The following is a 22,960-nucleotide window of genomic DNA, read 5'->3' as shown; positions in this document are numbered from 1 at the left end:
ATATATATATATATGGAAATCTTGGATTGCATTCTCAACCCATTTTGACCTCAGGACTTCCAGGCCACCACATTCGGCACAGATGTAGTATGCCAGCCACTTGGTCATGGTGTTCCATGTTCCCTGCCTGCTAGCATCTTGCAGACTCACTCACTCACTCACTCACTCACACACATATATAATACAGAGAGAGATAACACTCATGTTATGTGAAACCTTGATTTATGTTGAATTTATGGTTTTCTGTAGGATTTAATCATCTGTATGATTTAATCATCAACTTAATGACTGCAAGGTGCCTGTGGCTGCGCAACAAGCCCAAATAATCACCACCACCCCCCCTTCCCACCACCACCACCACCACCACCACCACCATGCTTCAAGTGTTTGTGCTGGTATGCTGTGTTTGGTTTTCGCCAAACGTGGCACTGTGAATTATGGCCAAATATCTCCATTTTGGTCTTGTCTGTCCAAAAGACATTGTTCCAGAAGTCTTGTGGTTTGTTCAGTTGCAACTTTGTTGCTGCCGTGTTCTTTTTAGAGAGAAGATGCTTTCTCATGGCAACACTTCCAAACAAGCCACATATGCTTTGCTTTTCTGCAGTTTCTCTGAACACTGAATGGTCTGACCTTGGGTTAATTCACCAGGATGTCCACTCCTGGGAAGACTGGAAACTGTCTTGAATGTTTTCCACTTGTGAATAATCTTTTCCACTATAGAATGATAGATTTAAACTTGTTTGAAAATGGCCTTATAACATTTTCCAGATTGATGGGCAGCAACAATTGCTTTTCTCTCTTGTTTCCCCTTGGCATTGCGTTAGCGCACACCTCAAGGCTCCAGAAACTGCCTAAACTTCTGCATTTATAGAGGTGCTCACACTTGCTGAAGATCAATAAATGAAGTGCTTTTGATTAGCAGCATCTGGCTGCTATTTACTCTCTTAATTCCTGTGGAGGGAGTAAGGGTGGACTTAGTTTTTCATTCACTGCTTCAGCATTTTGGCTTAATGTTTGCTAAATAAATAATGAGACGGTGTAATAAGTCATGTGCTGTTGTACATCTGAGGATGTATTTAAATAATGTCAGAACCCTGTAAGGATGATGGTTTTTTATGTCCCACTACACAAAACCTTAGCATTGGAGGAGGGTGCATTTTCTTTTCGTATATATCAATGTATTAAAAAAATAATGGATATCTTGATGAAAAATACCCAGAATAAAGCAAATGCAGCTTAACTAAATCTGAATTAAAAGCATGGCCACATGTCACCACAACACATCTGCCTGCCAGTCACATAGTCAAGATGGTGCACTGCAATCCAAACAATGTCCTCATCAGAGGTCTGATTGTTTCGAATCCTCTTTTGAAGAACAAAGTTCACTTACGTTTTGGAGGTGAAGCGTCCACGGATCATTTGCTGCTTCTACATGCACGTGGCACAGCAGCTGACCAAAAATATCCATCTTGTTATCTTCCTGTATTACCTTCAGCATATCTTCTTAGCCTTTTTAGATCCTGGATATGACTTTTTTTTTTTAGCACTGCAGGGACTTTTCTTGGCAGCTATCGTTTATGCTTTGAGTTGCTGCTTTGAGTTTAGTGGCATGGCTGGAGACATGTTGTTTTTGCAGCAGGAAACATAGTAAGTCTTATTTTACTTTATTACAGTAAATCATTTTTCTGTATTATCATCAAGCTGCTATCTGTCTTTCCCCTATTTCTGAGACATAATCAGTGTCTGATCAATAGAGGCTTTTATTGTAAACATCTGTGGTATTTCTGTCTGCAGCACACCTTAGCAAACAGCGGTGTATATTTTAGTGACCCGTCAAAGGCAATTATTGATTTTTGTTCTGGTCTAAGGCAGAGTGAAGCTCTGTGGCCTCGATGAGGAAATGGAGGTGCGCATCTCTTGTGCAAAGAGCTACAACTGCAATGAAATATTGAGCAACTTTCATAGGAGAAAGCCCTCAGGGTTTAAGTAAAGTATGCATATTACTGATCCTGCTTTCTGGGAGTCAGCTGCAAACTAAAAGTTTATTTATTTATTTATCTGTCTTTTTTTATTTGAAGAATGCTCATACACTGGCTCACAACATTCCTGTGGCTTGTGCGATCCTTGTGATACACCGTGGTGCAGTTTAAGTACTTTTCTTCAAATAAGCAGTAAATATTCAAAACAAGCCAGACAGCCGACTCTCATAAAAAAGTGTGGTGCAAGTACAGTTAACAAGGCCTCCTAGTAAGTGGTAAAGTAGCCAGCCAATTAAAAGCTGCAGTGTATCTAAACTGTTTTGCAATAGTGCATAATATTCATTATGTATTAGAAGACATATTAATAGATAATGAGCCATTATGCTAAATTTGTGAAGCAGGTCAAATTTTAAGTAATACCAATGCATAGCATTATTTGTATTATCATAATGCACGAACAACAGTATTATTACCAACTCGGCTCATTGCTTTGGAATTGTTATGGGATAATATGACATGCCAGATACAAAGACAGGAAATCAATAGGCCGTTTCACAGAGGACATTTTGACATGCCACAGTTGGAAAATTACAGGTGTGAATGATATAATTAATGATGGCTGAATTCTGTTTAGCAGCTTCATTCTCAGGTCCCGGTGTGCTGGCACTTTGACTCACTGTTCAAGGCTTTATCAATTTATTAAAATCTGGACTTGTACGGCAAGAAGGAAAAACAGATTTTTATTTTACTTTTTTTTTGTTAGAACAAGTAAAAAAAAAAAAAAAAAAAAAAAATTGAATATTAAGCAGTAGACCTATGCGGTCCTAACATTGTTGGAATATTGTTAAATGTTCCTCAGGGGAACTTGTACTAATAATCTTCGCATACCAATGTGTGATTATTCTCAGTAGCAAGTCTAGGCAAAATTTCACAGGGGGGCACTTTGAACCAGTGCACACATTTATTTAATAGATAATGTGACACCAACAAGGACAACAACAGTTCTAAAAAACTGAGAGGTAAAAGAATATTCTAGATATGGCAAAGACTATGTTTAATTCAGTAATAGACCAAGATGACTGGTTATATAGTGTCAGTTCTGTAACTACAAGCTTCTACATTTCTTCATCCTGGTAGCTATGCCAACAAGTCGACTGTGTACACTTGAGTCACTCACACTAGGGCACACCAGGCTGCTCTGCTAGCAAAGTTAACTTGTGTTAAATGTGAAAGTAAGCAAAATAAATAATGTGAGGCTGCTGAGCGTCTCTCCCAATATTTAAGGCTAGGCTGTGGCTCAGGTGGTAGAGCGGGTTGTCTACCACTGGGAAGGTTGGTGGATCAATCCCTGATTCCTTTATTCCTCCAGCTGAAGTATCCTTGGGCAAGACACTGAACACCAGTTTGCCCCTGATGCATCCACTGGAGCGCGTGTGAGTGATGTTAGAAAGCACTTAGGCACAGATAAATTTGTGTGATTGGGCGAATCAGACTTGTAGCAGAAAGTGGTTTGAATGCTCAACTGAGTGGAAAGGTGCTATATAAATACCAGCGTATTTACCGTCTTCTTTGTCTTTTTTCACTCCCAGAAGGAAAACTCTTTATTTCCGTTGAGTGGCTTTTGTTGTTGCCATTAGGTGTGTTTAAAGGAATCACGCACGCCACTTGCAAAGAGAGTGAGTGAAGTCCAGAGGTGGCAAAAGTACTGACATTCTGTACTTAAGTAGAAGTACAAGTACTTGTGTTCAAAAATACTTTGGTAAAAGTCGAAGTACTGGTTCAACTTCTTTACTTAAGTAAAAGTAAAAAAGTACAGGCTCTGAAATGTACTCAATGTAAGAAAGTAAAAGTAGTTCTTTGGCAGACATTTCTACCTGCTATTTTTGTGTAAAGCTAAACAAACCTCATTATTATATATTATTGTAATTATATAAAATAAACATGAGAACACAAATGTTATTCTAGTCTAAATTTTAATCCTAATGAATGCACTCAGCTTGAATCTGTTATGTAGGACACAAACTGTGAAAGGCAATTTAAACACAGCTCTATTCTCATAGTAGAGGGTGACTGTGTCTCCACCTAAACACAAACATGAGGATACTCAGGGGTTACAGTGGGATTCAGAAGGTGGAGGAACCCTAAGATCAGCTGTAGTGGCTCTGCATGGGGAGAAGAATCACAACTTTCTATTGTGAGCTGCAGTAAATGATGTTGGTGTGCAGGCTGTGATCAGCTGACCTGCTGCTGCTGCTCCGAGGTTTACTGCTCTGTGTGGATGAACTGAATTCACAAAGATGTAACCCAGTATTTCACAGCTATCTGAGCTGATCTCCATTCCTATTAATGTTGGATTCAGTGAATGAATCTCAGCATCAGCAGCTTTGATTCAAACTCATCTCTGCTACACTGATGTAACCTGTAACTCTGACCACGAACACAGCCTCTGTGCACCAACACAGAGCTTTACTGTAAATACAGTACAACACGCTAACCTGTTTATCACACACTAAACTGCAGTATTTTCATACAATATTTGAATTACACAAAGTCAGGAGTGCAAAACAAACTCAGTTTGTTTTGACTCCTTACCTTTAAATCTAACCTCTCTTCTTCCTCTCCTGTCCTCTTTCTCCATCTCTGAGTGAACTTCTCTCTCTTTGCTCTCCCTGTAAATACAGCAGCTCTTCTTTTAGCTAGCAGACACACTGTGTGACAAACTGCACACACTTTGTGTGTTTGCTGATATTTGTTGAGCATTTAGAAACGTTGCATTTACTTGCCACACGTTACTCCCTTTATGCTCGCTCCTCTTCTGTAGCGCTAGCTAAGCTGTTTATGTGCCGCGAGCACAACTTACGGACTCGGTCCGGCCCCTGATTATAGGGCTATAAATGAGACATTAATTATATGGGTTTACGTATTTAATCTCTTTGTACCCGATAAGCCCCGGGGATGGAGGATACGCCAGTACGATTGTCTCTTATCTGTTATTATTCCTCCGTTTAGCCTCAGATCGTTTGTTTGACTGCGCACTGACTGGAAATGCAAACTTCTCCCTGACGTGTTAAAAAGCAGTCCCGTCGCCAGATCTCAGTCTTAAGGGGGGCTTATGAAGTCCAACAGGGGGGCACCACTATTATTAGCTTGATTAGTGATCTGGCTTGGGTGGGCGGGCCAGGGCGGGCCCAAGTGTATCAGTGGGCGGGCACGGCCCCCTAGGGCCCGCCCATAGCGACGGGTCTGTTAAAAAGTAACGAGTCTGTTTGAAAATGTAAGAAGTAGAAAGTACAGATACTTGTGTAACAATGTAGGGAGTAAAAGTAAAAAGTACTGAGAAAAATAAATACTCAAGTAAAGTACAGATACCTAAAAAATCTACTTAAGTACAGTAACGAAGTATTTGTACTTCGTTACTTCCCACCTCTGGTGAAGTCAGATGGAGCCCCCTTAGGGAGATCAGGTGTCACTGCAAACTTTTCACATTCTCGCTACTGTAGTTTAAAGTTTGTCAGGCCTTTCTTGCTTGGGGTCCCACTGGCCTGGGACCCCAAGCAGTTGCCTGCTCTGCCTAGTGGCAAGCGGCACCTCTGATTATTCTGCATGAGTAGACATCCACTCAGTTTGACAAAGGGTGGAGCTTTATTGCAATATATGCGATCAGGGTGCAAGCTGGAGTTCCTGCCTTTACAAGTACACCAGGTGAGCAAAGGAGCTGTCAGTCAAGCAGTGTGAACATGCTCTCACAGTCCAGGTGAAGGACTTCAAAGAGAAGACGAACCAAAAAAAACAAAAACAAAAAAAAAACACCTGGGTGTGAATCATGGCTGTAATTTTTCTAAAACCAACTTAATACATTTTAATACCGTCATCAAATATTGCCTCCACATCCAATAAATCTTTCCAGGTGTTATTGAAAGGTGTATGTAGTGTGTAAGACAACTTTTTCTTTTTTTCTTTTTTTTTTTTATCATCACAGACTGGGATAAACACCCAAAATCCTGATTCCTACCCTATAGCAAATGATGTTTTCTCCTTGTGGGATCCAGCAATAGATCTGTTTTTCACACCTTTTTGATGAACAAACTGAACCAGCTCTCCATTAATTCATCAGGACTTTTTTTTTCTGGTTTTGTTTTATTTTGTTATTCTTTGTTTTATTATATTTAGCTGTTTTCACTGCCTTAAGGCATCGTAAACCTACACTGCTTTTATGCTGTTATCGTCTGTGTTAAGCGCATTGATTTTGCATGTAATGAAATGTGATATATAAATGAGATTGCCATTACCACTTTTCCATGTGTTGTGTGGGAGATATATATATATATATAATGAGCTGATAATGCTCGCTCCACATTCATAGGTGCAGTTGCTGATACTGCCAGGTCCTCTCCACACTACTCACTATGACATTACCAGATTTACCACCAGATGACACTATTCCTTCTGTTCTGTCCCGGCCTCATGCTGACAAGTTCACGAATGAACAAGGGGCGGAGGGGCGGGAGAGAAAAAAAGCATTTCACCTGAGTAAAACACTTAGCAACTTAACAACGTCCCCTATGAACCCACTCTCTCGTGATTCATTGCCAGCAGGGCAAATCAGATGATTGGTGTTCCATTTTAACGCAGCACAACAGATATGCTCAGTGTGTATGCAATTAAACGTCTTTTCAGCCATCTGAGATAAAACTGTTTTTCACACACACGCACGCACGCGCGCGCGCGCGCACACACACACACACACACACACCCAAGTACTTATCTTGCCTGGCACTATTAAAAATCATTGCAGGAAGACTGGAGATAAATGATGTATGAAAATTAATTGAGCAAGTTCAGATTTTACAGTTTAGCAGAACATATTTTAAACTACGTAACTTAATTAAAGTCAATGCATTATAATAACAAAACCCTGAGGCCTAGTAAGGATTGCTGGTTGCAGTCTTGTGTGCGAAAAATGACGGTGTGCCAAGTAGTAGGTGTTGTCCTTAATTTTCGGTGAGATGTAAACAAAGATGCTTACGCTCACCAGGCTACCACGGACTCAGTTTAACAATCTGGATGTAAGTGTGTGAATGGGGCAAGAGAGTGAATAATGGAGACTCACAGCCAGATTAACATCAGGTTTTTCATATAAACTATTTGGCTGTTTAACTGCTGATTTGGGCGGCAGGGGTGGTGAATGTAGACATGCAAAAAGCATTATACAAAAAGCAACATTTTAACTGGAACACTGCAGTACCCCCTGCTACCCATTACTCATTCATTTTCTCTGTGCACTGAACTAATGCAGTCTCTGGTGAACGCAAATCTTTAATGCGAGATTCTGATAAATCTCATATTAAAAGTTTGTGAAAATGGAAAAAAAAAAAGTGCTTAACCTAGAAGAGGAGAAGTCAGGCAAATGCAGAAATATAAGAAACACAAAGGTGCAAGACACAGATTGCAACTGAAAATGTATCCTATCGTTCTTTGTGAAAGTGTTCAGGCATATTTATAACTGTGTGAAGAAAGGTTTTCTTGCATTGTCAGCTCAGACTTTCGAAAAATAAAGTGAAAAAACAGCAATCCCCAGGAGCTATCAGAGCCAAAAGGAGAGACTTAATCTGTGGATGATGATGGTCATAAAACATTATTTGAAATGTGTTTTAAGAAATCAGTTAACATTAACTGGTAAACCTTAAATCAGACACATTTTAATATTAGTGCTGCTGATTCCAATTGCTGAAGTCAGTGTTGCTCTCAGCAGTCACTCCATTAGCTGCCTCACTTGAAGGTTTGTCAAACACCCTAATAGCTGCAGGTGCTGCTGGCCAATCAGAGCTTTCATTAAGATCAGATTTAACTCACTTAATATTTCCAGTGGAATAATATTTTTATTTTAAGCTAATTAAATGTTCACATGCCTGATTATTACATGGTGGGGAAATCATAAATAACAGCTGAAAAACTAACAGATTTCGAGGAGCTTTTTAATTTTATTTATCTTTTTTTTTTTTTTTTTTAATGCTCATGCTTTGCTGCCACGTGGACCTGTTTCCGTAGCAGACTCAGTGCAAAGCGAAGGCATTTGCTGTTGAAAATTTGGCTTCTCATCAAAAAAGTCAGCACATTCATTCAGTTTAGTCTTGAAATGCTTGATGTACCATTTGACAGAAAAGCCAGTAGACATGCAAGAACATAATTTGCTCATCATTGTGGATAAATCAGGGGTGCGCCAGCTTCAATCTGTCAGCTGCTTTGTCATGTTCTGGCGGGGTCATCTGACATATAGGAACATTAAAATGGAAACAGCAGATGTAGACAGCATTTACTGTATACTGTATGCTGTGTGTGTGTGTGTGTGTCTGTCTGTCTGTTTGTGTGTGTTCTGAAAATTCTTCAGTTGATGCAGAAACGACCATGAAGCACTGCCAAGCAACTCAACTACCACCTGCAACTTGATTTCTATTTAGCTGCTGTCTAACTGCTGTTGTGCTTGACAGCAACAACAGCACCTTTTTTTCCCCTTTCTTTCTCTCTGCATCTAGTCCAATCAGTCGACAGAGTGGGGAATGGTAAGAAAGACAAGATAATTTAATTTTATTCCCAATACTTTTCCTGTCAACATTCATCCAATGTGCAGTTCAATTCGGTACAACTTGACACTGAAATAGGAGTTACTCTTTCATCCAGCTTTTAAACAATTTTAGTCCACAGGCAGAAGCCCTCTTTTAACAAGATGATGATAATCATGCAGCACCGCATCCCACTGAAAACAGCTTAGCAAACATTGCTTTCCCCCCTTTATGCTGTGGTCCATCTACTAGCAATATAGCAGTGTTGTCTACTTGGTCTTGCTGACATTAACAGGATACGCCTTTCAAATATCATGGCCTTTGGGACTGGGTCAGAGTTGCTATTTATAGAAGGTCAAGACTTTATGATAGCTTGGCAAGCTAGAGTGATAACTGAAAATAGAGTGGGTTTTAGTTGCTTCTCTGCAGCTGATTTTGTGTCTGTTATTGCTTTAGGCTTTGGAACAGATGTGACCTACACATGCATGCACTGGATTACTGGTTTGTAACAACTAACAGTGCAAATATGTACAGTAGTTTGAAATGACAGAGCAGCGGGACAATTTTAAACTTTGCAACAGAGCAAAGTGGAGAGACAAACTGCAAGTGAGGCGACATCCAGTGTCCAAAATACCCTGTAAACTGCCCTTTATTGCAGCAGCTGTTAAATAGAGTGTCACCCCACGGTGTGATTATTAACACACTTTGCAGTGCTTTGCTTTCAAAGTGTCACAACAAACTTTTCCTGAAAAATATCCTGTGCTAGCCAAACAATTTTGTATTCGGTCTAAATATGGGGAAAATAAGCGAGCTACAGGAGGTGCGGAGGTTATCGGTAAGGGGTTCTCAAAGTTTTGATGCCTGAATCCATATTTAGAGAGACAACATTTGATTCAGGGCTGCACAAATTAAATTCATTTTGTTTTTGTAATGTGCCTGGGTGGTAATTTATGTTGCTGCTCTGATGGTTAGAATAGGAAAAATATTATGGTAGAGAATGCTCCTCTGCTTTGTTCTGTGCTGCTATATCATAGTATGACCTGAACTGTGGATTCCCAGGATGCTTGCGGGGCGCCCAAGATGTTACCAAGGGCCTCAGCCTGTGGGCTGCACTTTGAGATCCTTGAACATAATACTAGGCCAATACTTTACAGCTAGGCAATTTAAAATAAAAATAAAAATGAACAAATATGAACTAGGAACAGATACTATCCTGATTTTATGATGTTGGATCAGAACATTAAAAGCAAACATGTCAGAGAGTAGATTATTTGTACAGCTTATTTAAAATTATTTGATCATTTTGACTGGAAAGTATTCATTTTGTGAGTGTAACCTTAGTAAAAAAACATTGCTCAGTTAGTTAATTACCATACTATAGTGTAAACAACACTGATTTCTATAATGATGCCAGCAGCACATACAGTAATAGATCCCAAATGGGACACTTAGTTATCCATGATTGACATAACTGAGAAGTGACATCCTCTGTCCTCAGCATATGCTCCACCCTTTTACTTTAAACAGGCACTCTGCTCCACCCTCTGCTTAATATTTATAGCTACGTCTTTAAAATGGTGAACACAGGGGCTGTGGTTTGGGTGCCTCTCTTGTTGTGTGCCTGGGACTGGTGGTGTACACCTGCTGTCAAACTGTTTACATTCTTCCAGTTTCAGAGCCCTGAGCTGCGACCACTTGCGCCACCATGTCTAAACCCTTGTCTGACCATGACAGAAAGAAACAGATTTCAGTGCGAGGCCTTGCTGGCGTCGAAAACGTTGCAGATCTGAAGCAAAACTTCAACAGGCATCTCCACTTTACTCTGGTCAAGGACAGAAATGTGGCAACCAGAAGGGATTACTACTTTGCGCTTGCCCACACGGTGCGCGACCACTTGATTGGCAGGTGGATCAGAACCCAGCAGCACTACTATGAGAAAGATCCCAAAGTAAGTTCTAATAGCTCTAGGTATGACGGCATCAGAGACACATGATTTAAACAAACGTGAACTACTGTTAATATGTATAATCACCTAAAAATAAATCAACAAATTAGAAGCTGCTGTCTTTATAATGGCCATATCAGTATCAACTGTATTGCATCTTACATTTTTGAGTGGTTATAGAGTAAGAATGGTATAAGGGAAATTCTGGCTTCCAAAGATGTTTTGGGAAGTCTGTTTCATTAGGATCATTACAGTTACTCTGGATCTTATACTGTCTTACAGATTAACAGATTATTTTGCATATATTAAAGTAAACAGTGGTGCAAAGTACTTACAGATATTTACCCAAGTTTATTTATAGTAAACACCTGTTGAAGGTGTAAACAAATAACATAATCCAATATTTCATTAAAAAAAAGCAAAGATTAGAATTTTTTTAAAATCCTTTGTTTCCTCTTTCCTTTCACATTGGTCTTAATTGCTCGATCTCTCAAAACTGATCTCGTGATCCTTGAAAGGAGCCTGATGCCTTTGTTGGGAAATTCTGGTAAAATCCACTATTATTATATACAGTTAAAACTCAACCTGCTTCTATGCTGATGCATTAATATAAGCAATCCAATGTATGTATCTATAAAGTAAATATATCAGTCAAAAGGACCACTTTTCTATGGAATGAGCACCTTTTTAAAAAAAAAAAATTTGATATTATGATGTTTCCATTTCCTAAAATCATCACTCCATTGCATTAGCACTTTTATTATGTAGTAGGAATGTAAATACTTCTTCCTCCGCTGTGAGCCAAAGCTTTATATTCTCCAACTGTACCTTCAGCAGCTTGATATCGGTGTAATGCCAAGTCATGACATTTAAACTTCACTGGGGGTTCTTAGCACTCTGCTGGTATGCTGCAGTGCTTATAGTGTGTTGAAACATGAAACCACCCCAAGACCTTCTGTTCCCTTCCTGTCTGACCGTAGAGCACATGTGTCATATGAGCAAATGCCTCTGAGGATGTTTGAGTTCACTTAAAAGCAGTTACAGTGAAGCTGTATCTCAGCAACTCTGCTATTATTAACCAAAAGCTGTAGAAAGAGCCTTAGAAGAACAATATGAAGCTGCCATTACCAGAATATAGTGGCAAGACTGCAGACTACACCACATTATTGCTTGAAAATGTCACACCAAACTGTGTGTAATTACAACAGAGGGTTCAGAAGCAGAGCAAAACTCAACTCCAATTTAATTTACTTAGTGGGAAAAAATATTTCTGGTAAAATTATTAATAATCCTACTGAAGGAAGGAGATAATTTTTCCTTAATAGAGTTAAGAAAATTTCCCTGTACGCCATGGCTTACACTGCATGGGTTGAGTTTATAACATGCTGCTTCTCACAATAAGTTGATCGACTGGGTGTTCGAACGTATAAACCAGCTGAAACCTCTTTCTGGTGCTCTACATTGAAAGGTCAAAGGTGAACCTTTTAAAGGTCTTGCAGAAGGCGGGAGGACATCCAAGCTTGGGAGCAAGCATGGCTTTGTGCAAAGATCATGTCCTGCAGAGTTACTATTACTACAGGATTGCTATTTAAACACTAATAATATTAATTCTAGGAAAACCAGAGCCAATCAGCACAAGGATATGAAACAAAGATAAGATCTGGAACACATTCATATATAATTCAAGAGATCCTGTTAGCTCCTCGGTGACACAGCTCTGTCAGTTGTATTCATTATTATTTTACACATCCATCTGAAACACTTCTCCTATTTCTCCAGACTTGAACTCCACAATGAAAGGTTATCAGCTTGGGCTGACCTTTACAGTGACCTCTACAGGAGCTATTTTTGCCCGAGCCCAAAATGTTGGTGTTACGTAATATCCAAAGCAATCTGTCCCCCCGCTGCCCCTACTCCTGCCTCCCGTCCCCCTGCTTTACCTCTATAGCCTGTGTCCACCCTTCCATATCAGAGAGAGAGAGGAAAAAAAAGCACACAACTAAATGGCAAAGGCTAAACAGGGGCTCAGGTGGCATATTTCTACGCACTCTCAACCATGAAGTCAAATGATGAGACTCACAGATTTCTTTGACAGTCTGGGGTGGGTGTTATTGGGACCTTTCCGCCACCATGATCGTAGAATGCCACTCAAGTATCTCTGCTAGTGTTCACAAGACAATTTTGGGCCATTCTATTGTTAAATGTGACACCGATTATTTCTCCTTTTCTTTTCCACAATGTAGCGTGTGTACTACCTCTCCCTTGAGTTCTACATGGGCCGCACCCTCCAAAACACCATGGTGAACCTCGGACTGGAGAATGCCTGCGATGAGGCCATGTACCAGGTGAGACAAACAAGCTTATTTTAATCCTCTTTTAAGTGTGAAATTTCTGCTTTCAAATACTGTGACAGCGGGGGAGCATCCTCAAGTCACTGGTTTGCTGTTGTATTCTTTTGTCTCCTTCAGTTGGGTCTGGACATGGAGGAGCTGGAGGACATGGAGGAAGATGCTGGTTTGGGTAATGGTGGCCTGGGCCGCCTTGCAGGTCAGCATCTTTTCATGCTTCATATTTAATAAATTCAAAGATTTTTTTGTTGGCTGTTGGCTGAGTTAAATAATACATTTCTTTCTTTTTTCCCTTGCTTTTTTTTTTTTTTTTTTTTTTACTAGAGCTATGATATTGTTTAACCTTTTATCATGTGCTGCCTCCGGTTTTCAGCCTGTTTCCTGGATTCCATGGCTTCACTGGGCCTGGCTGCCTATGGTTATGGTATTCGCTATGAATTTGGTATCTTCAATCAAAAGATTGTCAATGGCTGGCAGGTTAGAAGTTCAAACAATAAATCCCTTTCAGTGAGTGAGAACAGCTGCTTTTTTTTTCTTTAAATAAAACCAGCTTTGATTCACATCTGCTAGAGGAGCTTCCTTTTTCATTATCCTGATCTGGTGTCCCTTTATACCCGGCTCAGCTCAAAAGCCACCAGCTAATGAGTATTTTTCTGCCTCTATATAAATGTATGGCATTATCTAGGTTGAGGAGGCTGATGATTGGCTGCGCTATGGCAACCCCTGGGAAAAAGCACGTCCGGAGTACATGCGCCCAGTTCACTTCTATGGTAGGACTGAGCATTCCCCTGATGGCGTCAAATGGGTCGACACTCAGGTGAAAAATGTGAACTAAAGTAAATAAAACTGAGAGATCTTTGCGTTGATGGCATAGAGTTTTAAATCGTCATGTTACGGTACTGGCAGGTAGTGCTGGCTCTACCGTATGACACCCCCGTCCCAGGCTACAGAAACAACACTGTCAACACCATGAGGCTGTGGTCTGCAAAGGCACCGTGCGAGTTTAACCTGAAAGACTGTATGTATCCAGCAGAAATCACATATTTTAAAAGAATACACCTGTTAAATAACAATTAAAATAACTAAAATAATTATTGCTTTTTTCCCTCATAGTCAACATTGGTGGCTACATTCAGGCTGTTTTGGACAGAAACCTGGCTGAGAACATCTCCCGTGTGCTGTATCCCAATGACAACGTGAGGAAATATGGTTATATTACCTTTTAATCCACCACCGCTGCACACCCAGCATACAGATACTGTATGAACTTGGATCAGAGGAACTAGATGAATGTGAATATCAAAGCGATCTGTGTATGACTGGATAGACTTTAGCTCAGCTCAGCTGAGTGATGGAAGTCCATAATTTGGACTTCTCCTGATGTCCTTTCTGTTCAGCTAGAGCCAGCTTACTCTGAAGCTGTTTTTTAAATCTGACAAAAGATCTGACCAACAAGCGCCAACTTCTCAAAGGCTCCAGGAGGAGGATTTAGGAGATAGCCATCTAGCTTGAGTTATAGCTCATGCCAAGTGTGGTAATTTATGTCTGTGCATTTCAGAACAGTAAGTGTGGTGGATGGACTTCACAGTATAGTTAGTGCTGTTTGATTTGTGCTAATAATATCAGGTATATATATATATATAATTATTCCAAACTGCTTTTATGAACTAATCTGCCTAAAAATGTCTTTCCAAATCTTCTATGTTTGATAAATCAGTATTGCACATATACAGTATTTTCTCTTTCACTCTCTCAAAAGCTCATTCTAATATTCATAGCCAGCAACACTGCTGGGAATACACTGGCTTTTGTCTCTACTTCTTTGTTGGAGGCATAAAAAGTGTGAAATTAAACAGAAAAGCTGAAAAAAGAAAGGCTTTTCCATATTCAAGGAAGATCTGATTTAAACGCTGATTAACTGCACGGTGGACAGCTTCCTTAATGTAATTGGAAATGCACATTTATACACATGCAGTACACTTGGCTATTAGCATAACATTTCTGCTTAAGATATCAGAAACAGATCTATTAAAGCTGCACTAAATCGTTTCACACATGGCTAATATGTGATTGTTAAATTAAAATATTTTAGAGGTCTATGAAATAATTCACTGACTGATATACAAAAGGCTATGTTTAATGAATAATAATAAAAAAAAAAATCATCTTTGACTGCAGAACAGAAAAAGACAAATATGTGTCTTTACCCACAGTTCTTTGAAGGAAAGGAGCTCCGTCTGAAGCAGGAATACTTTGTGGTGTCTGCCACCCTGCAAGACATCATCCGCCGTTTCAAGGTCTCTAAGTTTGGCTCCAGGGAGATTGCTCGCACAGACTTCAGCAAACTGCCTGACAAGGTGAAGTGAAAAACTCAACAAAATAGTTTCTGTCAAAAATGAAAAGATTTCCTTATGATGTTCTCCCAGGGTCTTCATTAAATTGCCTCTGTCAGTTTTTTGAACAGGTTGTAGGTGGGTTTTATTGTACCTTAGGAGAATAGTTAAAAAGAATCATATCTACAAAGCACTCTGTGGCCTATTCGAATTCTGTTTTGACTTTCTTTAATGTTTTTGCATATTCAGGTTGCCATCCAGCTGAATGACACTCACCCAGCCTTGGCTATTCCTGAGCTGATAAGGGTTCTTGTTGATGAAGAGAAGCTAAACTGGGAAATGGTGAGGAAAAGCAACACAGCCCCAAACAGGTCTTAAAGGTTTATGTTTGCTTTATGTTGATTCAGAGCTATAATTTATCACAATTGAGTCATTTTATTGCACAGTATAATTGTTCTAGAATAATGACACAATTGTATCAAAATTCGCTCACTGTAGGCCTAACTTTCTGGATGCTACCAGGATAGAAATCTTCCAAGATGAAGGTTTGAATGCATAAAACAGGATAGCACTTCTGTTTTTCCCAGTAGCTTTCCCTGGGCAGCTGAAATGCTGGACACTAGCATAGCTGCAGTAACTGTGGACACTCTTCCAAGCAAAAGAAACAGAGTTCAGTTGCTGGAAGGGCATCAAACAAAAGTGAAGCTCAGAAGGCCTTTCAGTCAGTTTGGAGATCTCTGCAACCTGAGAGAGTTCAGAAGCAACTGTTGATTGATTAGATCACAAAACCTGGATCTTTAAAAAGGAAAGTGACCTGGTCTTTCAACAGGGAGCTGGGGTTTAATGGTTGTCTATTGTCACTTTAAAGTCTGAGACTTTTGTCACTTTAATAATGATGGAGGGCTGCAGGGACATGATAATGATAGAAAACAGCACAAAACTGTATGTCTTCTCCTGCTGTTGGTTAGGCCTGGGATATCTGTGTGAAAACCTGCGCCTACACCAATCACACGGTTCTCCCTGAAGCTCTGGAGCGCTGGCCAGTCGAACTGTTTGCTCATCTGCTGCCCCGTCATCTGGAAATAGTCTATGAAATCAACCGCCGCCACCTGGAGGTTAGTTCTGCACATTGCAACATGTCATAATATGTGGTGTGCTGGATGCACAAACCCTCATGGCTCTGAATTACTAAAATAACACAGGAAGGACACACTGCCAGTGTCCTCTGTGGTTACATACAAATATAGTTCGTGGATTGGCATTGAATATATCTTTGGATTTGAATCTGCCTGTTAGAGAAGATAAGGCACAAGTTAAGGAAGACATATAATACATTTATGGCATAAATATAGCATGAAATTAAAAACCTGAAAAGGTAAAGAAGCAGAAAAAATGAAACAATTATTTTTTTATAATTTTGTTTTAATCATGAATTTTAGCTTGCTACTGTGGAACGAGACAAAGGAAAACCTTATTAAAATACATGGAAAGACTTCAAAGATTGAAAATGCTGTAATGTAAAAGTCAAAGGAGAAAATGATCCTGACTGGCTTTTAATTGCAGCATCTGTCAGAATGGACTCCCTCATTCTTCGTGAACAGAGGGAGACTTATTTCTGACATAAAGTGGTCGGCAGATTTTCATGAGCTTTTGCTCAACCAGATAACACACAGACTTTCATCTACTTAAATCCTGACTGAAATTGTTCTACTGGTAGTTTGATATAATTTTAGAATAGCTGTATTGACCCTGCTGTGACAAGTGTGACAATTAAAATCAAATTCAGCAAGTGAAATAAAGAAAAATGACCTATGACTTATTTTATTTTTGCTTCTCATGCGCCTTTTAATTTTGCAGAGAGTTGCTGCTAAGTATCCCGGCGATGTTGATCGTCTTCGCCGCATGTCCCTCATTGAAGAGGGCGGACAGAAGAGGATTAACATGGCCCATCTGTGCATTGTGGGTTCCCATGCTGTCAACGGCGTGGCTCAGATACACTCGGACATCCTCAAAGCTACAGTGTATGTCCCTAAAATAAAAACTAATCTTCCAGAAGTCCTTTGTAGCAGTAAATCATAATTAATGTCGCACACAGATGCACAAGTATGTGCAGTATCTGTATTGCTGTCTGTTTCATAAATCCCAATCCTCTGTCATTTCAAGGGCTGCACATCATCTCTGTGTTCTGATATATGTTATGCTTCCCTGCAGCTTCAAGGACTTCTATGAAATGGAGCCACATAAGTTCCAAAACAAGACCAACGGCATTACTCCTCGCCGCTGGCTGGTTATGTGCAACCCTGGGCTGGCTGAGGTCATTGCAGAGGTAAGCTGTGTTTCAAACACACCAATAACACAAAGCTTAAATTTAGAATATACTTTAAAGGGAACAGTGGATTCATTTTATTTGCTCATTTATTCATTCACTTATTTTTTGCTCATCAGAAAATCGGGGAGGACTTCATCCGTGACCTTGACCAGCTTAGGGATCTCCACAAGTTTGTGAATGATGAGGCCTTCATTCGTGATATTGCCAAAGTGAAACAGGCAAGTAATGTGTTATTTTGTCTAATATAGATCTATTATTGTGCTCAAAAAGGTACAAGAGTGCTTGTGAATATATATAATTATGTCTGATGATGGCTGGAAACTGAAATCCTGCAAAGAAGTGGCAAATATATTTCCCATTAAGCAATCTGTGCCCATTTCAGATTGCATGCACAAACATTTCCATAAAATATGATGATGAAACATCCTTTTTTCAGACAGCCAACCCGCTGAACTATTTGTTCCTCTGAGATCAGTGTCAAAGCTTGCATTAACAACGTTAACTGCAGCATCTACAGTCAACAAATACTGTGGTTTACCACTTCAGTCTGGGAAAAATGCCATTTTATGAATACACTCCAACCCTAGATGGCTGTTGTCCTTGGGGCTTTCAGAGTGTGGTACTGTGCATAAACAGTAATAGCACCAGGATAGAGAGAGGCCTGGCTGTCAGTTCGGCATGAGTCAGTAGGCTTACCTCAAGGCCTTAGGCACAGTGCTCCATGGCTTCTGACACACGCGAGATTCAACAAGCGACGTTCCCCTTGTGTTTGAGCTCACAACACTGGACCACTGGACCATGCCTTCAGTTCATTTGGTTGCATAACAAAGACAATATTTTACAGCAAATAGTTTCACAAAGGGGAATGAGTTCTAGGAAAAAAAACAAACACTGACAAGATAACTGATAAAGACATTCCAAAGATCCACCTCTCTACTCTGACACGTGACAATTCATTTCAGTTTTTTTATATATAGTCCCAAATCACAACAGTCACCTCAAAGAGCTTTATATTGTAAGGTAAAGACCCTACAATAATTACAGAGAAAACCTATCTGTCAAAATGATCCCATATGAGCAAACACTTGCCAGCAGTGGAAAGGAAAAACTCCTTCTTAACCGAAGAAACCTCCGGCAGAACCAGGCTCAGGCGCACTCAGTCATCTGCCACGACTGGTTGGGGTTGAGGCAAGGGAGACAGGAAAAAAGACATGCTGTGGAAGAGAGCCAGAGATTAATAATAACTAATGATGAAATACAGAGTGGTCTATAATCAGAGTAAAAAGGAGGTGAATGAAAAGAAAAATGTGCATCATGGGAACCCCCCAGCAGCCTAGGTCTATTGCAGCATAACTAAGGGATGGTTCAGCATCATCTGATCCAGTCCTAACTATAAGCTTTATCAAAAAAGGAAAGTTTTAAGCTTAATCTTAAAAATAGAGAGGGTGTCTGTCTCCTGAATCAAAGCTGGGAGCTGGTTCCACAGAAGAGGGGCCTGAAAGCTGAAGGCTCTGCCTCCCATTCTACTCTTAAGCATCCTAGGAACCACAAGTAAGCCAGCAGAGAGAAGTGAGAGTGAAGTGCTCTATTGGGGTGATACGGTACTATGAGATCTTTAAGATAAGATGGGGCCTGATTATTACCTTGTTTGTGAGGAGAAGAATTTAAATTTCAATTCTGGGAGTAGGGAGCCAATGAAGAGAAGCCAATATGGGAGAAATCTGCTCTCTCTTTCTAGTCCCTGTCAGTACTCTAGCTGCAGCATTTTGGATCAGCTGAAGGCTTTTCAGGGAGCTTTTAGGACAGCCTGATAATAATGAATTACAATAGTCCAGCCTAGAAGCACAAAAGGCATGAATTAGCTTTGCAGCATCACTCTGAGACAGGATGTTTCTAATTTTAGAAATATTGTGCAAATGATAAAAAGAAGTTCTATATATTTGCTTAATATGTGCATTGAAGGACATATCCTGGTCAAAAATGAAAAGATTTCTTACAGTGTTAGTGGAGGCCAAAGTAATGCCATGCAGAGTAAATATCTGGTTAGATGCCATGTTTCTAAGTTTTGTGGGGCCGAGTACAAGAACTTCAGTTTTATCTGAATTTAGAAGCAGGAAATTAGAGGTCATCATTCTAATTGACAAATAAAATTCAATTCAGTTTAATTCACTTTTATTTATACAGCACCAAATCACCACAAACAGTCACCTCAAGACCCTAAAATGAATACATCCTTAGCCCTCAAACCTCAAGGCTTATAGTAGTGAAAGCCTATGGCCACAACAGCATTCATGGCAGTCAGTGTTTTTTTTTTGTTTCATGTATCTTGTAGCGTGGGTTACCTAAAGCAGTGAATATGCATTTTCACAGCATACAAATAACTACAAGTTCTAGTATAACTTGTTTTCTTTTTTGTACTTAAATAAATGTTTTGAACATGTAGGAAAACAAAATGAAGTTTGCTGTACACCTGGAGGAGCACTACAAGGTGAAGATAAACCCCAACTCCATGTTTGACATTCAAGTCAAGAGAATCCACGAATACAAGAGACAGCTGCTCAACTGCCTGCACATCATCACTTATTACAACCGTAAGTATGCATTTAAAAGCCTCTGCCATTTTCATTTGATCTGACATTTTCTCAAAACCAAATAATCTGTTACTCCAGCTCTTCACAGACTGTGTGTCACAGCCTGAAAAGGATTTTGCTGCGCACCTCAGTTTTGTCTCTTTATATCTCTGCCAGGCATCAGGAAGGAGCCCAACAAGCAGTGGACTCCAAGAACTGTCATGATTGGAGGAAAGGTTTGTATTTCAATTGAATGGGTTCAAATTTATGTAACAGTTCAGCACCACTAGTTATGTAGGATTAAATCCATTTAATGTTTTATCTCTAACTGTGCCTCGTTTTGCAGGCTGCTCCTGGATACCACACTGCCAAGATGATTATCCGTCTGATCACGGCTATCGGCGAGGTGGTCAACAATGATCCTGTGGTCGGAGACCGTCTGAAAGTAATCTTTTTGGAGAACTACAGAGTCACACTGGCAGAGAAAGGTAATTGCCAAATCACTGCAGAGCAATGAAAAATCTTTATTCATATTTCTTCTAATAGTTCTCAATCCCCTACTTCTGTCATTTTTTTAAGCCATCCCTGCTGCTGACCTATCACAGCAGATCTCCACAGCAGGAACCGAGGCCTCTGGTACCGGCAACATGAAGTTCATGTTGAACGGCGCTCTGACCATTGGCACCATGGACGGGGCCAACGTTGAGATGGCAGAGGAGGCCGGTGAAGAAAACCTCTTCATCTTTGGCATGAGGGTGGAGGATGTTGATGCACTTGACAAGACAGGGTAAAGAGAGACTTACCATTACTTACTTACCATTCCTTGCCTTGCATTTGTGTCTAAATCAAGCCTTTTTTGTGTGTGTAGCCAGTTGGATCTTTTCACCACCCATCTTTCACATCACAGTAAATTGAGAGAGCCAAAAATATTTTCCTACAGCCTCAAAAATAATTTGATCTTGACATAATCCCATTGGGGGAAACACAAGAAAGCAGAGGCAGGATCCGTGTTCATCCGTGTCTTTTTAATTTGTGTAACTACTGTGTGTAATATATTGCCAAATCTGTTGGACAAATATCTCCAAGGTAGACCAACTGTCAAGATTTTTTGGTGTTAAAACAATGTGTACCCACGCTCTGACAATCCTTCGTGCAGTCTACCAGAGACTGAAATGTGTCCAAACACTCTTATGTTTTCCACATTAAAAGGTGTGGCCTTGGGGAACCTGCTCATATTTTGTATAGGCACTAACTACTATTCCCTCGTGAATGAGCCAGTTACTACAGCAACAAGCTGGTCCTTCTGTTTTTCTGAATGTGTTTATTATTTATTTTCTTTCCTGCATAGATACCACGCTGAAGAGTACTACAACCGTCTGCCTGAGCTGAAACAGGCTATTGACCAGATTGCTGGAGGCTTCTTCAGCCCAAAGCAGCCTGACCTGTTTAAAGAAATAGTCAACATGCTGATGCATCACGACAGGTAGAGACATATCTACAGTAACATTAGACGCCTGAGGCACAGGCGTGCATACACACATACAAATAATGTGTATGAACTTGCATGTTGATGCTGGCGCATGCAGTATTCAGTACATCTACATGTGCATTCATTCACACCATGTGCAGTTATATTGTGTTATTCACCTGTTGTGCATGTATTTTTTTTTTTTATTTAGCTAACGGCATTATTTTCTGCATAGGTTTAAGGTCTTTGCTGACTATGAAGACTACATTAAATGTCAGGAGAAAGTCAATGCTCTTTACAAGGTATGCATTAAATACAAAAAAAAAACATTATCGTCAACATAAAAGTTTAGCTATTGCTGGCTTATGTTACTGCCTGCTTATCAACAATATTTATACTTCCATCAGAATCCCAAGGAATGGACCAAGAAGGTGATCTACAACATTGCTGGATGTGGCAAGTTCTCTAGTGATCGCACCATTGCCCAGTATGCTCGTGAGATCTGGGGTGTGGAGCCCACGCTTGAGAAACTCCCTGCCCCTGATGACAAACATTAAAATGTCTACGTGGCAGCCAACACCACAGCTTGCCCAATAGGCTCAAATCCCACATGTCTTGCCAAAGCCCCCACAAACCTTTGTCCACAGCCATTTATCTGTGTCGCATATAAGCTCACGTTTACATTTTTCATACCTGCATATTCACAGTCCAGGTTACAGGCTGGTGAAGTAGAACCACTGCAGCTGTCATCAGGGAAGCAGAAACTGCCCTTTAGCTGTTGTAAAGTGGATAAAAGAGGTTTGTGTTGAGGTTTGCTGAGTTATTAGTGGTATTTTTTGTATTCCAAAATATAAAGTCTTGTATTTCCACTCAGACCCATTTAAATAAAAATTGTCTTAAAAGCCATAAAAATCTGACTCTTTTGTTCAGCTGTTTCAGCCATGATTTGTAATTGCAATACAGAATAAATCTGCACATGCATTTAGCTGCAAAGATTATTATTATTATTGTAAAACACTTTTATTTTCATCACACTCATGCAATGTTTGCTTCATTTGTAGAGTAAATGTATTGTAATAACTGTCAGACAAAAATGTTCTTTTCTTGCAACCACTGACACATACAGTGGCAGAAAAAAATGAGATTCTGGACATTTGTTAGAGGTATGTTAAAGGCTACATTTACCTTCAACTGTGAACCTACAGCTGTCTACTGTTATCTTTTGTGACTCTACAAAAGATCCCAGAATCAGCTTTGATAGACACTGAATGCACCAGATGCAAAATAAAAACCTTAACTGATCCGACAACAACAAAAAAAAAAGGCAATGAATTTCTCCAGCCTGTAGTCATGCCATCACCATAATTTTACAGCTCAAAGTGATAGCTGTGATTGTACGCTTACAGCTGTTAAAAGGGGTGGGGGTGG

At 39.9% G+C, this 22,960-nt stretch overlaps 1 protein-coding gene across 1 annotated transcript; it reads left to right on the top strand.

The window, feature by feature from the left end:
- The first annotated feature begins 10,244 nt into the window (after positions 1-10,244).
- On the top strand, positions 10,245-22,438 carry pygma (phosphorylase, glycogen, muscle A). The gene is made up of 20 exons (XM_030745936.1): positions 10,245-10,487; positions 12,728-12,829; positions 12,953-13,031; positions 13,206-13,309; positions 13,518-13,649; positions 13,739-13,850; positions 13,946-14,028; positions 15,046-15,189; positions 15,415-15,507; positions 16,134-16,280; positions 17,023-17,186; positions 17,377-17,491; positions 17,611-17,712; positions 19,938-20,085; positions 20,242-20,300; positions 20,411-20,552; positions 20,644-20,851; positions 21,413-21,547; positions 21,768-21,834; positions 21,940-22,438. The coding sequence occupies exons 1-20, from the start codon at positions 10,245-10,247 to the stop codon at positions 22,087-22,089; spliced, it is 2,529 nt and encodes an 842-aa protein (XP_030601796.1). The 3' UTR covers positions 22,090-22,438.
- Positions 22,439-22,960: the final 522 nt, after the last annotated feature.

Source organism: Archocentrus centrarchus, chromosome 14 (genome assembly GCF_007364275.1).
Source record: "Archocentrus centrarchus isolate MPI-CPG fArcCen1 chromosome 14, fArcCen1, whole genome shotgun sequence".
NCBI classification, from domain to species: Eukaryota; Metazoa; Chordata; class Actinopteri; order Cichliformes; family Cichlidae; genus Archocentrus; species Archocentrus centrarchus.
The sequence above is the reverse complement of the archived record's forward strand: the minus strand, read 5'-3'. Positions and strand labels throughout refer to the sequence as shown.